The 15,694-nt window shown below is 28.9% G+C and overlaps 1 protein-coding gene across 2 annotated transcripts in view; it reads right to left on the reverse strand.

Annotated features, from left to right (window-relative positions):
- The window catches only part of didum (dilute class unconventional myosin), a 164,553-nt gene that overhangs the window by 36,642 nt on the left and 112,217 nt on the right, over positions 1–15,694 (reverse strand). For both annotated transcript variants that reach the window (XM_075362968.1, XM_075362969.1), the window contains 3 exons: positions 10,809–10,983; positions 8,418–8,639; positions 5,499–5,817 (listed from right to left, as the gene is read on the reverse strand). In XM_075362968.1, coding sequence (XP_075219083.1) covers positions 5,499–5,817; positions 8,418–8,639; positions 10,809–10,983 — 716 coding nt within the window. The remainder of the gene's footprint in view (positions 1–5,498; positions 5,818–8,417; positions 8,640–10,808; positions 10,984–15,694) is intronic.

Consider the following 15,694-nt stretch of genomic DNA (forward strand, 5'->3'; position numbering starts at 1 on the left):
TTAAACTATACTTCTGAAAAAAAAAAATACTAAATTGAATATCTGCTAAATTTCATTCACATGTACTTCAGGTTTCTCACAATATACAAAGCCTGGCTGATAAACTTCGCATGTATATGTGTAGCATGGGAATGAAAAGATATTAGAATGAAATAAAAAATGAATAAAGTACAATACCTTAGCTATAAAATGCAGTATTTACTTTTCAATATAATCCCCGATACACATACACTTTTCCCAATGTGTGACAAGTTTTTGCATTCCGTCATTGAAAAATTCTGGCGTTCTTTCTCATATCCAAGTGACCACAGGTTCCTTCATCTCATTGTCAGTGGTGTAATGATTACCTTGGAGATCCCTCTTGAGATGAGAGAAGTGGAAGTTGCACAGAGCCAAATCTGACAAGTATGACGCGGAATAGGCTCTTTCCAACACAGAATAGGCTCAAACTTCAGCTTGCAGAGAGCCATAAGAGGGTTTGTGTGGTACCCATCGTGCACACAGATTTTACAGTAACCCAATTGCTTGATAATATAGCCTACTTGTTCTTTAGACATGCTTAATTGAATAGCGATGCGTTGCTGGGTGATTCGCCGATCACTTTAAAGCAAATCGTCCACATCCTTTCGATGTTTTCATCACAGAAATTGGTTGTCCGCTGTGGCGTACGTCTTCAATTGTCGCTTTACCAGTGTCACATTTGCGAAATTTCAACAGCCACATATTCACAGTACTCCTGATAACAGTTACACTATCGTAAACCACTTTTAAGCGATGAAAGATATTTATAGGATTCACATTTTCTGCTGTTAATAATTTGATCACTATGCACGGTTTTAACTGTGTTGACATATTGACCATACCTGACTCCACTGAAAACAAACTGGTAAATGGATTTCAATGCATTATCGCAGGTTTGTAGACGGGGATTTTAGTTATCATGTGTTGCCAAGCCCAATTTGATAGTACCTTCTGTTATGTAGCATGATAGTGTGCAAAATTTAACAGCCGAGCCTTGTAACTTTAGTTAGCCCAAATGTTAACACTGGGAAAGAAATATCGAATTTAGTTTGTAAGTGAAATAATTCCATAATTTTAAATTCTATAATCCTTCAAGGAATATGAGAAATATACACACAAAATATTACTGATCTCTTATGGCTGGTTCATATAAATAATTGGAAAAACAGAAAATAATCAGGCTTCTGTTTACTGTATTTTGTTTCTAAAAAACAAAATAACATTTGTAATAAATTTCCAAACAACTCATTAATGGTTATTAAATTTACACTAAAATTTACAGGAAAAAGAACATACGTAATAATAATTTTAAAAGGTTAGTACTTTTTTAAAATAAGTTAAGAAATGAAGCATGTTAGTTAATATACAAATTAATTTTGCCATCTCTACAAAATAACTTTCTTCCTTAAATAAGTAGTATTAATAATAAAAACTGTTATTTCTGTTGAAATAAAACAAGGATTTTCTAAATATCATGAAAAAGAATTTTGTCATTAATAGGGCACCACATCAAATCTTTTCTAGTCAATGGTAATACAGTTATTTTTATATTTCCACACCTCAACATGTTTAATAAATTATATGGGCTACAGTTTAATTAAATTCATCACATTTAAGCTTACTACAATAAGTTAAACCTATTAAAGAAAATAATTTGTAATTTTAAACAGTTTTCTTTAAGAAAATAAAAACTTTAAACAATAAAATAAGTGTTAAAATCTTTTGTTTATCCACACATATATATATATATAAAATGCCACAATTTTATTACAAATGAAAGCAGATGATTTATATTGTTTATTAGAATTACTGTCTTAAAATGATATTAAAATTAACATTCATGTACTTATATTTCTTAGAAGATTAAACTGTAAAGGCATGATAAGACAGCACCCAAATGCGAATAAAATTACTCAATTTAATCTTTTATGTCAAAATTTATCACTTTTCCATACTTCAGACATTCTATGAATCTAGATGATAAAATTATGAATGCACCAAAAGATATTAATTAATTTTTTCTTTATTATTTTGATTGTTAAATGAATAAGTTGAAATAGTCATTGTCACATCAGTAATGGTATTAATTTTACTTCTTTAATTTTTTACATAATTTTAAACTATTTTTTAATAGTATTTATTTTTAATTTCAAAATATGGTATATTATATTAGTTATGTTATATATTGTTAATGTCTAAAACATTTTCATAGAATATGAATTTTCATATATTGTTTATAGTCTTATTAATCCTTTTAACTCAAGTGTAAATGAATTAAAAGAGTGCAATATTTTATTTACTTAAGTGGTAAAGTATTATGTGATATTTTAAATTGTGATTATAAAATAATAATTATAACTATTACACTATTTACTTTAAAAAAAATATTTATAGCAGAAAGGGTGGTTTTTCAATGAAACAGTTATTTTTAATGTAATCATTAACTTTAGTAAAATAATAATTCTCAAAAATAATCACTTAGTGTGTTTGTCTTGTTGCACTTTGTTACTCTGGTGTTATTTTCATTTATTATTTTATTATATTTTAATCATCCTAATTTAATTTACTACATTTAAATTTAATTTTTATTTTATACATACTAAGATGTATGTACCAACATATATTCTATCTTTATTTTCTTTTGTCAAGTTGTTTAATATTATTTTGCTATTCATTTTTATATTCTTGAATGAGAACCTCATTTTTATTATTGGTAAATAAAATCCAAGGCATTAATTAAAATAGTATTTTATGTAGTAAAATTTAATCATTGTAGTATTTATTAAATTACCATTTATAATTAATATATTGTTTTTTGCTAATGTTACTGTTTTTCTTTACACTATTTCTAGAGATCTTATCTTTAAATTTAATGGGAGATAGTTAATTGTTATTGTTAATTTTTACTATCCTACTTCAAGCTTAATTTCAGATATGTTGTTATCAATAGTTTGGTTTATGTAAGTGAAAATTATCAGAACTAAAATATTTCTAATTTAAATAATTCTTCATGAAGTACATGTGTTTTTATTTCATGATGTTGCTCTTAAAAAATACTTCTATTTTTTAATATTTTTACTACTTTTTACTTTTATTATTAATTATTTTTGTGTTATTTTATCAAATAAAGATATTTTATTAAATCTAGTCTTAATTAGTTCATAAAGTTTGATGTGGTACTTGTAATATTTATAAGACATTTATTACATTAACTCTCTCTTTATAAGAAGTTCATAATTATAAATTAAGAATTAAATACGAACTAAATAAATTTTGTGCAGTTAAATTTATTTTTTTTTCAAAACATTTTATTCATACTATTGCTTAAATCAAATTGCTTAATCAAATGTTAAAATGACGAATTCACCAAAAACAGTAAATTAAAAGTAGATAATAACTCAACTATCTTTTTTTACACATAAAAAAAATGATTTTTTTTGGTGTTCTTATTTTCATCTTTAGTTACTTATTTTATAGGTATTTGTCAATATCACACATAAATAATATAAATTAAGATATAAAAAAAAAAAACTATTCAATTTATCAAAATTTATAAGATTCTGTTTTTGTTCATATGTGGTGTACCAGTGAGCCAACTTATTTATTGGACATACTGTTATCAGTGTTGGAAATATAGTATTTGAATTTAATTATTTCTTGCCAGTTTAGACAATGTATCTTCTTTATGTTTTGCATTAATCACTAATACTAAAAAGTTTCATTTTTAGTATTATGAATATTATTTATTAATCTCCATGTTTGTAATTGTTTTTATTCAAATAAAAGTTTTTGTTATCAATGTGTAAATGTTAAATAACAATATGCAGTCTATATTAAATAGGCAGTGGTATAAACAAATTTATAATTATTCATTTAATTACTCATGTTTTACACAAAAAAAGCAGTAGTATGTTCTTTTGTTGCAGTCTATGTTATGAATTTTCCTGATTTTGTAAGTAAAACTACACTAAATTCTACCTTTGTTAAATCCATCAGATCAGTGCATACATTACAGGGAAGTACAATTTTTAACTTTTCTGAAACAATGTTTCCCAAACCTATGATGATTTTGAATATTGTGCTGGTAAAAAGAAAGGATGTAATAAGTTGTACAAGTGATAAATATACAGTGAAGATACGTACATAAATTTAATGAATACTGTTCTGCAGTACACTACAAATCACGAATGTTCTAGAATACATGACAGATAGATGTTTATCTTCTGTATTTATTTATAGTTTCTTAGTTATTTTCATTTTCAATTATAAGTTACTGGAATAAATATCTATTACAGTATTAAGTGTATATTACAGCAAAAATCATGAGATGAATGTTTGAAAAGCTACTGTTATGTGTTAATGTGAGGTTTGACTACAGCACAAAATTAATTTATATAGACTATAACATTAGCGATAGTCATTTTTTTATTTTAATTTTGTCTCTTATAAACATGGTAATGCTCAAAACTATCAGAACAGTAAAATTTAAGTTTCTTGCAAAGATATGTATAAAGAACAATATATCATTTTTTTAAATTGAAAAACGTATAATAAAAATGCAGATTTATTTATACGCTTATAAATTTACTTTATTGGTTGTATGTTTTACTATTATTTATTAAACTGAACTGAAAATAAGATAATTCAAATCATTAACAGAATCAGACAAATGTGATACACACTCGACACTCAATAAAGAGATTGCTACTCTTTTAATGCGTTAAACATTTTGACTTAATAAAATTATATTATTCAAAAAATAAATCAATTTGAAATTAAAGGGAATTGTACAAGTAAAGCAAGATTTATTGGGAGAGGTTTTACAAGTGAATGTGTAAATAAAAGGACACCTGTTGTTGGTATTTCGAGTATCGACGTTTGTTCAAACTTCAACTTTCCGACCTTTTGTTTGAAGTAGATCTAAACACTTAAATAGACCTACTAGTAATCTTCAGGACACTAAAATTCAACCCGGCTAGAATGCCACTGTCATCGACTTTCTCACCAAGCACCTGATAAAGGTAAAAGGCAAATTAGTAAGATCACTTAAATTGGAAAAGGACTCAAATTTGAACTGAGATAAACCAAAGTAATGAGAATAAATACATGTAATTACAATGAATAAATAATTTAATTTTTTCTTTACCTTTTCAATTGAATTGATAAATAAAGAAAAGGAGAACACCAAATGGTAACAAATAATAATTGAATAAAAGTTGACATAAGAAGAAAAAACTAAATTCACGGAAAATTCACACACAATGGGTTACAAGCATAACTATAGTCATGCACTGAAAGGTAAGAGTATAAATTACAATTAAAACAAAACAGAAAATTGGGTATTTTAAATATATACACCATCAGCCTCAATCCACACAATATAATTTCAATTTCAGACTGTCAGTTAAATTTGAAAAAGATTTTAATAACTATGTAACTGAAAATGTAGTAGTACATACAAATTTAATAATACTTACTTTCTGAATTATATTTTATACTTTCATTTTCATCTTTCAGAGACTTAACGTGCATTTCTAAACCACTTTTTTCTTCATTCCATAACTCCTTTAACTTTTCTAATTCTGATTCTAGAGATCCTTTTTCAGACAATAAATCTACAATTTTTTGTTTTTCTATTTCAAGTTCTTCTGTCAGGGTTGCCAATTTATTATCTTTTTCAACTACTAAAATCATCTGCTTTTTACGCTCATTTTCCACATTACGCAAAACTTCCAACTTTCCACGCGTTTCAATTAATTCTACAGCTGAAATTCTAAGCACTGCATTTTCTTTAAGCTGTAAAGAAAATTATTTTTTAATAAAATTTTTAGAACTTTAAAATAAACGTTTTTTCTGGTTAAAAAAAATTAATATGAATTTAAAAAATAGTTCAATAATCACTAAAATAATAAAAATTATATAAACCACATAATTATTATTTTTTAATTTTACTTTTACTTTCAGATACTATTTTACAAAATACAGAAGCTAAACAAATTAGCAACTAAATGTAATAGCTGACAGAAACATCCGGTTAGATATGTTGTCTTTTCATCATAAACTGTATAAAACATATCCTAAAAAAACCCTAGCAGCTTAAAATTGAATATAGAACATTCAAAACCAGCGAAAGCCATTTGCAAATATCTTCATGATATTCAAAACAATAAAGAATTCAAAACCTTGTACATATTATTATGATGTACGTGCTTTTTCAGAAAACACAAGAGCTATAATGTTACGACCTTAGCACTTAGAATATTAAATTATCACTTCAGAATGTCTTCTATCATTTTTTACAAGTGATAATCCTTATAATCCTCAAGCTCCATTACAACTCAAATATTATCTTATTCATCTCCATTTTTGTATTTTACAACTCATATACCCATGATTCCATGATCCAAAGAGAAGGTCACAAAACCTATTGTTTTCTTCATACTTCCTCTAAAGATAGAACAGTGCAGACATTTAGTTGTGGAAATATTTTATTCAAGAGGTTATAATCAGATTTTAATTAAACCTTTCAACATACCACTTTACTCTTAAGTAGCTGTAGTTGTACACCAAATGATCTAGTAAATTTTTTTAATGATAAGAATACTCCTTCCAGACAATAAACTTTGTTTGGATGATTTGATATTATCTAACAGAGATAATAATACTTCATACACCACACTCATATGAGTGATACAGATGATCATAACAGTCATGCAGCACAAAAATATAATTTTACGATATTCTTTTTTTTTGTATTTTGATCACTACAATTATTCTAATATAATTATTACCAAAGCACTTAGCAGAAAAATTCAAATTTATGAACTTAGTAAATTATATAATTTTTGAGCAATATAGAAGCCTCATACCAAATAAAAATAAGTGATTATTAGTTAATTAATTATTAGTTGTAATAATAAACTACAAAGAATATTTTACCTTACTTAAAGAATTGCAAATATTTCATTTCTTTCAAAAGTCATATACTTTTGTCTGTTTTGCTTACACTAACAGGTCACTGCTATGCCTACTTTATCTGCAGAACTAATCGGCACTGCTCCACGTTATGCTTGCAATTCTGCAATCTACTGTATAATCTATTAAATATACCTCAATTTTTCAGTGATAAGAAAAACATAATTGAGGGCTTAAAACTGGAATATATTTTAACTTTTATATACTTTTTCAGAAATTAATATGATAACTGATCGAGATTTATCGGTTCATCCTAGCAAGTTATCTTGGTTTTTAAACCAATATACAAGTAAAATTTTGTATTTTAATTAAATCGGTAGAGCTGGAAATGAACTGCATTATGTTTTTGCTTTTAACATTTGCTCAATCCTATCTGGTAATGACTATAATTAGACATCGTATAAAAAAAGGATATAACTACAATTTTAATCAACTATGAGTACATATGAGGATGTGATAATGTCATGAAAGTATTCTTATATTATTTTTAATTGCTATTATCATTTAATGAATAGATTTTGTATATGAATTGAATGTCTGGGAAGGATTTGATGAAATGTGCAGGAAAACCACCAAAAGTTGAAAAAATCTCTACATTTTTTGATGAGCAAGTTAGTTAAGATAACTAAATAAATACCAAATGATCAATTAAACCTATTAGCACTAATAGATTAAAGCACTAATAGAATAATAAATTATGAAATAAAAAATTTCGTAAAATATATACTTGCAGATTCCACAATTTTCACCTACGTAATATAATCAAAGCCTAGCTAATTACAAGTTTTGTTTTTTTCTATTAAAGCTAAAGGACTAGAAAAAAGAATCTGTCATTCTTTTATGGTTTTTGTTTTTTTCTTTTGAGTATGTTTTATCTATGAAGGTTTGATTTTTTTTTTTAAATAAAAGAAAATATAAAAGTATGTAGAAGATGAAAGTGAAGTCTTGATTTGATATATGTTCTGTCACAATACAATAACTATCAAAATTATACTACACATAAATTATTAATGAACATGTTTAATCAGAGTAATTCTGATGACTGCAATAGCAAAGAAAGTCACTTATTTTATATTCACTCACATAACTGTAAAACTCCTGGTGAATAAAACAATCACCCTACTGCTCCCTAAAAGTTATTTAGCAATATAGAACACACAGTGTGGCTTCTTAAAAGTTTGAAAGCCCTGAACAACTATGTCTGATCATATCAAAAGGGGAGATATTTTAAATAAATGAATAAAACTATCAAATACTGTGTTAAAATTAACTCTCTCTCTCTCTCTCTCTATATATATATATATATGTGTGTGTGTGTGTGTGTGTGTGTGTGTGTGTGTGTGTGTGTATGTGTTTAAAATATAAATGATTTTGTAATTAGTTTATACAACTAATGAAACAAGTTAATACAATATAATTACCAATTCTTCAATGCGTTGCTGCAATGAAATAATTTTGTTCTCTAGACCCTTATTGAGTGATTTGACATGCTCAACAGACCGTGCTTCCATTTTTAATTTCTTCAAAATTCTTCTAGCCAAGAACCTACGAACTGTATTTTGGCAAATGATAATTTGACGTCGCTTCCTTTGGTAATTTAACCGGCACAACCAACCTCTGACATGCTTCCCGATAATAAGTGCCTAAAATTTAAATTAAACAGTTCAATTTAAAATAAAATCATTAGAAAAAATCAATTGAAAATTTAAAAAAATAAAATAAAATCAACTGATTTTATTTTAAATTGAGTTTTTCACTTTCAAAATACTTTTACCGCACTCTATTCATACTAATTAATGTTAGGTTACTTGTGAACTAATTCTTAAAGTAATTTTTTTTTTAATGAATATAATAGTAAATAACATACATGATTTAAAATAAATATGATAAAAACAGGATAAATACTTCAAAATAATAAACAATGCTTCTATGTAAAAATAAATCAGTAAAAATAGAATTTGATTCAAATGTGTTTTGTGACAAAATAACACACATTATATAAGAGACAATTTTTCTTATGCAAGCCATTATGATATAAGACAAAATGATAACCATAATGTAAAATAAAATTTGAGAAAATCCACTCAAATATAAGAAAGAAAAAAACTGTAAAAGGAAAGTGGTCTCATTATTGCAGATTTTATCTGGTTTAACAGGAACATCTTTTGTGTACCTGTTAAACATCTTAACAATTAATATATCTGACTTGATCAGGTGGTTGGTAAATGTTGACCAATGTTATCATGGAATATTTTTACATGTTCATTGTACCTAACTTTTACAATTACAATATTCTTAGTTTTATTGTTCATACAAGGACAGGTTGAAAATTCCCAGGCCTGGATAACAATATTTTTCTGGGTACATTCTGATTTATTTTTCAGCATAGTCACCATTAAGAACTATACACTTAGCCCCATGTTCCACAATAGTGCTTATGCCAGTTTGGTAAGTCAATTTATCCAACTTCTTAAAACAACCACCTATGGGGGCAATAACTTCATTATTGGTCAAAAATCTCTTCCCTTCTTATCATTTTTTTTAGGTTAGGAAACAAGTGATAGTCACTGGGACCCAGATCAGGTGAATATGGAGCAATTCGAATTGTTATTCGTTGACTTCTGTCATTGCAATGACTGAAAAAAGAGCTGGAGAATTGTCTTGAAGAAAAAGGACTTTTTTTGCCAAATGTGGTCGTTTTTAATTAATTTCATCAAAAAATTTGAAATTTGAAATTTCATCATGAAATTTGCTGCATTTCATGATATTTGCTGCTTATTGTTTCACCCTTTTTAAGATAATCAATGAAAATTATTCTACGTGCATCCCAAAAAAAACATCGCCAGAAGCGAATCCTGATATGATCTGTGTTCTGCCACAATATCATAACCATCAACATTATACTATTCATAAATTATTATTGAACATGTTTAATCAAAGACAATAATTCTGATGACTGCAATGGCAAAAACTTGGTAAAGAAAGTTAATTACTTTATATCCACTTGCATAACTGTATTCAAAATATAAGATTAAATGTCAATTACTAACAAACATCTTAAAGAATGTAATTTGTGATAATAAAAAATACAGAATAAATAATTTTTCTTTCGTTTTTGAAAGGATATACGATTAATTATGAAATTAAAATTTTCCTAGAATTGATAACTAAAGTTCTGAAGATTTAAACTACACTTCTGGTAGAATACATACAATGAATTTCATTCACATGATATGTACATGCACATAGCTATACACAGTTCCATGTGCATCCAAACACTTCTGCATACTTTCAGAGAGGAAAGACAAAAGTCTGCTACACACAGAATCAAAATACAATTACCAAACAAATTTTCCAATTTAGATCTATAAACTCAAAATTTACCCAAAAATCTTTCATGAATAATGTTAAAAAGAAAAATAAAGATATGTTTGCAGGCTACAAACAAATTTATTAATGAAAATAGTTTAAAAGAAAAATTTCCAACCAGAAAGAGTAGGATGGAAAGATTATGAAAGAAATGAAGCATATTATAACATTTTGAAAAGTATAACCTTTATGTCAACAGAAAAGAAATCTAGATGAAGATGTGGAATCTATTATCATAGCTATATGTTATTAGCAATTAAAAAACTGAAAAAGTACTGTTTAGAAGTGTATTTTGCAATTCCAGCTAATGGTTAAAATCCATACAAAAATAAACTGCCGACAAGAAACAATGAGGGAGGGAGGTTACATCTATCCAGCAGAAGCTCATTAATTATTACAAACTTCAATTCATCCAAAATGAATTATACATAACATTAACTTACAGCACGGTTTCTTTGCATCTGCTGAAATTTGTGTCGTCCTAGAAGGCCACGTCCTCTTGATTGAATACGTAGGATTATGAATTTCAGTCTTATAAACCATGTTTTTACTAACCAACCTCTAACATGCCTCTGTATAGTAACTGCTGCCTTATTACGACGAATAGCATGAGCATACCTAATTGGCAAATGTATAAAACTTATAGTATAGTCTGAATGATATGAAATGATACAGAACAAAAATACTTCAAATTAATGAGAATTAAAGAAATTATTAATCTACTAAAATTATTATATATTTCTACTATAACAATTTAATCGAACCACTCACTCAGATAAAAAATGTCAGGTGTTTCATTAATCAAGTCTACCTTACTAAAAAAATCCAATCGTTGGAATATTTATTATTTATCCTGATAGTCTGAAACTCCCAACACTCAGAAACTATAAAAAAAAAAAAAAAACTGTCACCATCCCAAAGAGACCCATTACAGAAGCAGCTGATCTGCTGGTGTCTGAAGAAGTACCAGAATGGTTCCATAGACAGAGGCAGGGCAGTGGCGGACACAATTCCCATGGTAACCATTAAAAGGGGGAAAGAAGGATTACCAAAAGCTGAAAGGTAAGAAGGATAACTTAACCGTTTGCACACAATAACATTTCCACACAAAAACTTAACCATTTGCCAAGTTACCTTAAAGTATATCATAAAATGCAGTTGAAAAAACCCCAAATGACAATATTTTGGGCTACTTGAATAATATTTTTTTTTTAAATGAATATCCCCTAACAGCTGCTTTTACTCTGATAACATCTATTTCATTAATTCAATCAATCAATTGAAAAGAGTGAAATCACACAAAAAATTTACACGACTCATATTTTTAGTTTTTAGTAATAGTTGTACTACTTCCAGTGATATGGGATGAAAACTGATCACACCTCAATTGTACCTCACTTAAGATATTTTATAAAAAATTATTTTTTTAAGGATATGGTGCTTTTATGGAAATTGTTTATATATACGACAGGTTATCTCTAAAGTAAAGACTGTTCATTGGAAAAAATTTATTCTGAAAATTTTATAAATATTTTTTATTTCCCTTAAACTATATACCTAATACTACTTTTCTATATAATTGCCACATGAATTAAGACATTTATTGTAGTGATACACCAGCTTCAATATACCCTCGTTGTATTCTTCTGTCACCAGTACATTTAGCCAATGATTAACAGCATTTTTAAGTTCACTGTCACCCGCGAATTGGTTACCACTCTAAAGTTCTTTCAATATCCAAAACAAATGGTAACACTTATAAACATAATTTTTGTTTCCTAACATGGAATACATGCTGAAAACGAATATGAACTCAGAATCACCCACCATTTTTGAAAATTAAAAATTTTTTTTCATTTTTCAACGTATAGTTAGCATTATTTTAAGCTTCTATATTGTATTTTGTTAGCTCATTTTTTATTGTTTAATTTTATTGACATAATCTGTAAGCTATAAATTAAACAATACTAGAGAAATAATTAAATCATATCATAAGTCACACATTACATCAAATCTAATACTGAAAGGTGAGCCTTCATGAACAAGATTAATCATGTCTGTGCAGGACAAAACATGTAGCTGAAAACACAGCTGTATTGTTTGTATACACATAGGGTTTAGGAATGAATTAATTTTGTTCAGTCTTATTGCTGTCTTAAGTTTGTTAACAGTGCAGTATCATAATGGTTGCAGTATCATAATGGTCACTGTTTGTTAATAGTGCAGTCTCGAAATTGTGTAAATGGTGTGGATGCCTTTTGTTATGTATGTGGCGAGTTTACCATAAAATCAAATAGATAAAACATTACACGTTTAATTAAAAAAGCATATCATTTGTACTTTCAGTGTAAAATTGGTGATCAGGATAAGACATGGGTTCCTCATATAGTATGCACCAACGGCCATCTTCAGCCATCTTCTTAAATATAAGAAGATGGCTGAAAGATACACGAAAGGCTTTGCCATTTGGTGTACCTATGGTTTGGCATGAACCAAAGGATCATGTGACCGATTGTTACTTTTGTTTAACAAGTGTGTCTGGAATTTCTAAAGAATCTAAACATACTGTTAAAATACCCTTCATTGCAATCTGCAATCAGGCCTGTACCTGTGAAATTATTCCAGTTCCTGAGCAACCTGTGAATGTATGTTTCGAAAGCAGCGATGAAGAATCAGGCAGTACTGAAGAAGACAACAATGATTTTGATTTTGAATTATCTTCCAATAAGCCACATCTTACATCACAAGGTGAATTAAATAAGTTGGTTAGGGATTTAAATTTATCAAAAAAATCAAGCTGAACTGTTAGAATCAAGACTACAAAATTGAAATTTATTTCAAAAAAATACAAAAATTTCAGGCTTTCAAAGCCGACAATAAGAAATTTGAACTTTCTCAACACTTTATTGATGAAAATAATATGATCTATTGCACACGAGCTTATGTTATACTTAGGACAAGTTCATAAACCTGAGGACTGGTACCTTTTCATAGATTTGTCCAAGTATAGTTTAAAAATGGCTCTACTATACAGCAGTAACAAATATCCTTCGATACCAATCGCTTATGGTATTAATTTGAAAGAGACATACAATGTGATAAAAGATGTTCTTGAAAAAATAAATTATAAAAAACATAGCTGGAATATATGTGATTTGAAAGTTGTAGCTATTTTGTTAGGCATGGAGTTAGTTAGACTATACTAAGTGCATGTGTTTTCTTTGCGAATGGGACAGCCGAGCTAGGAATAAACGTTATGTTACCAAAGAGTAGAAGAAATGAGACAACTTAACTCCAAATGGGAAAAATATTATTCATGAGCCCTTAGTTGAACCCAAAAAACTATTTTTACCTCCTCACCATATCAAGCTAGGATTAATGAAAAATTTTGTAAAAGCAATGAAAAAGGATAGTCCTGAGTTTTTGTACATCAGGCAGAAATTTCTGAATGTAAGTGAAGGAAAACTTAAAGAAGGAATATTTGTTGGTCCTCAAATAAGAGAGTTGGTTAAAGATGATGTATTTAACACGATGTTAAATAATGTAGAAAGTGCAGCTTGGGCTTCATTTAAAAACGTTTGCAAACATTTTCTCAGCAAACAAAAATCCGACAATTACCACGATATTGTTAATCAACTTCTTACTTCATACAGACCTACGGGATATAATATGTCTTTGAAAATACATTTCCTCCATTCACATCTGGATTTTTTCCCGGACAACCTCGGAGATGTAAGTGAACACAGAGAATGTTTCCAGCAAGACATTTCGGTGATGGAAAGCCGCTATAAAGGGAAATGGAATACTAACATGCTAGCTGATTACTGTTGGACATTAATTTTGGATGTGCCTGAGGCTATTTATAAAAGAAAAGCATCGGCAAAATCATTGTAACACAGGTATGAACATGCAAAATTATACATTTTACAGATTTTAACTATATTTTCCCTTAATTTTTTTTTTTATGCGTAATTTATTTAAAACTAAGGGTGATAGAAAAATTGTATTTACAGATCTGTAATGTACATAAAAAAGCAATTCAAGAAATGGTATCACACTTAGAGAAACATAAAAAAATTTATTTTTGTCTATCAGTGTAATCACAGAAGGAGCTAAGACCAAGCTACGAGGTGTGATCAAAAAATATGGTGAATAATTTTTTATTAAAAAAAGTAATAAGGTTACATAGAATTCGATTTAATCTCCTTCAAAGTACTGTCCTTGGCTAGCAATGCACTTATCCCAACGTTGACTCCATGACTGGAGGCATTTCTGGAAGGCGTCTTTCAGAAGGGCTTTCAGCTGCTCGGACGTGGCCCTCTCAATGTCAGCAATGGTGTCAAAACGTTTCCCTTTAAGCAGTTTTAATTTCTGGGAAGAGCCAAAAGTCGCATGGTGCTAAATCCGGTGAGTATGGCGGATGTGGACAGACAGGAACACTTTTTTTGGCCAAAAACTTGCGAATGAGAAGCGAGGTGTGACACGGCGCGTTGTCGTGGTGAAGAAGGAAGCCATTGGTCCATTTTTCTGGTCGCTTTCTTCGTACATCGTTTCGCAAAATGCTTTGAATGGATCCGTACGAGATGTTAAGGTCTTCCGATAGCTCTCGAATAGTCATTCGCCTGTTTGAACGAACCATTGTTTCCACTTTTTGCACATTTTCTACTGTTTTTGAGGTTACTGGACGTCCCGCACGCTGCTCGTCTTCAACAGACTCATTTCCGTTTTTAAATCGGTCATACCACTTGTACATAATCTTCAAAGTTACCACATTATCGCTGTACACCGATTCTAACATTTCATGAGCTTCTTTGGCACTCTTTTGCAACTTAAAATAAAATTTAATGTTAATGCGTTGTTCAAAATCCATGTTGCGCGACACACACGATAAACACAACCTCACTCTAGCGGCTCTGGCAGTTGACTGGCAAGCCCGAACATGTTACAACTTGTCCCTGCCTGTCTCAGTTGATCACGCTATTGGACAAATTACGGGATATGGATGTAGTGTTGGCAGTTGCCACTATAAAAATTCATTCACCGTATTTTTTGATCACACCTCATATATGGTGGGTGATTGTAAATTTCTCATCCAAATGTTCTCAGTAAATCATGTGTTGGACCTGCAACATGTGGATGTGCATTATCATGCAGCAGGATGACACTGTCGGTCAGCCGCCCATGTCGCCGATTTTGAATGGAGTGCCGTAACTTACATAGAGTTTTGTAGCAGGCTTCTGCATTTATAGTCATCCAACGTGGCATGAAATCAATCAGTAGTATGCCAAACCAATCTCAAAAGACCATGGCCATCAGTTTGTGTCCAAAT

The sequence above is a fragment of the Lycorma delicatula genome, chromosome 4 (assembly GCF_047948215.1).
Source record: "Lycorma delicatula isolate Av1 chromosome 4, ASM4794821v1, whole genome shotgun sequence".
Classification (NCBI taxonomy): domain Eukaryota; kingdom Metazoa; phylum Arthropoda; class Insecta; order Hemiptera; family Fulgoridae; genus Lycorma; species Lycorma delicatula.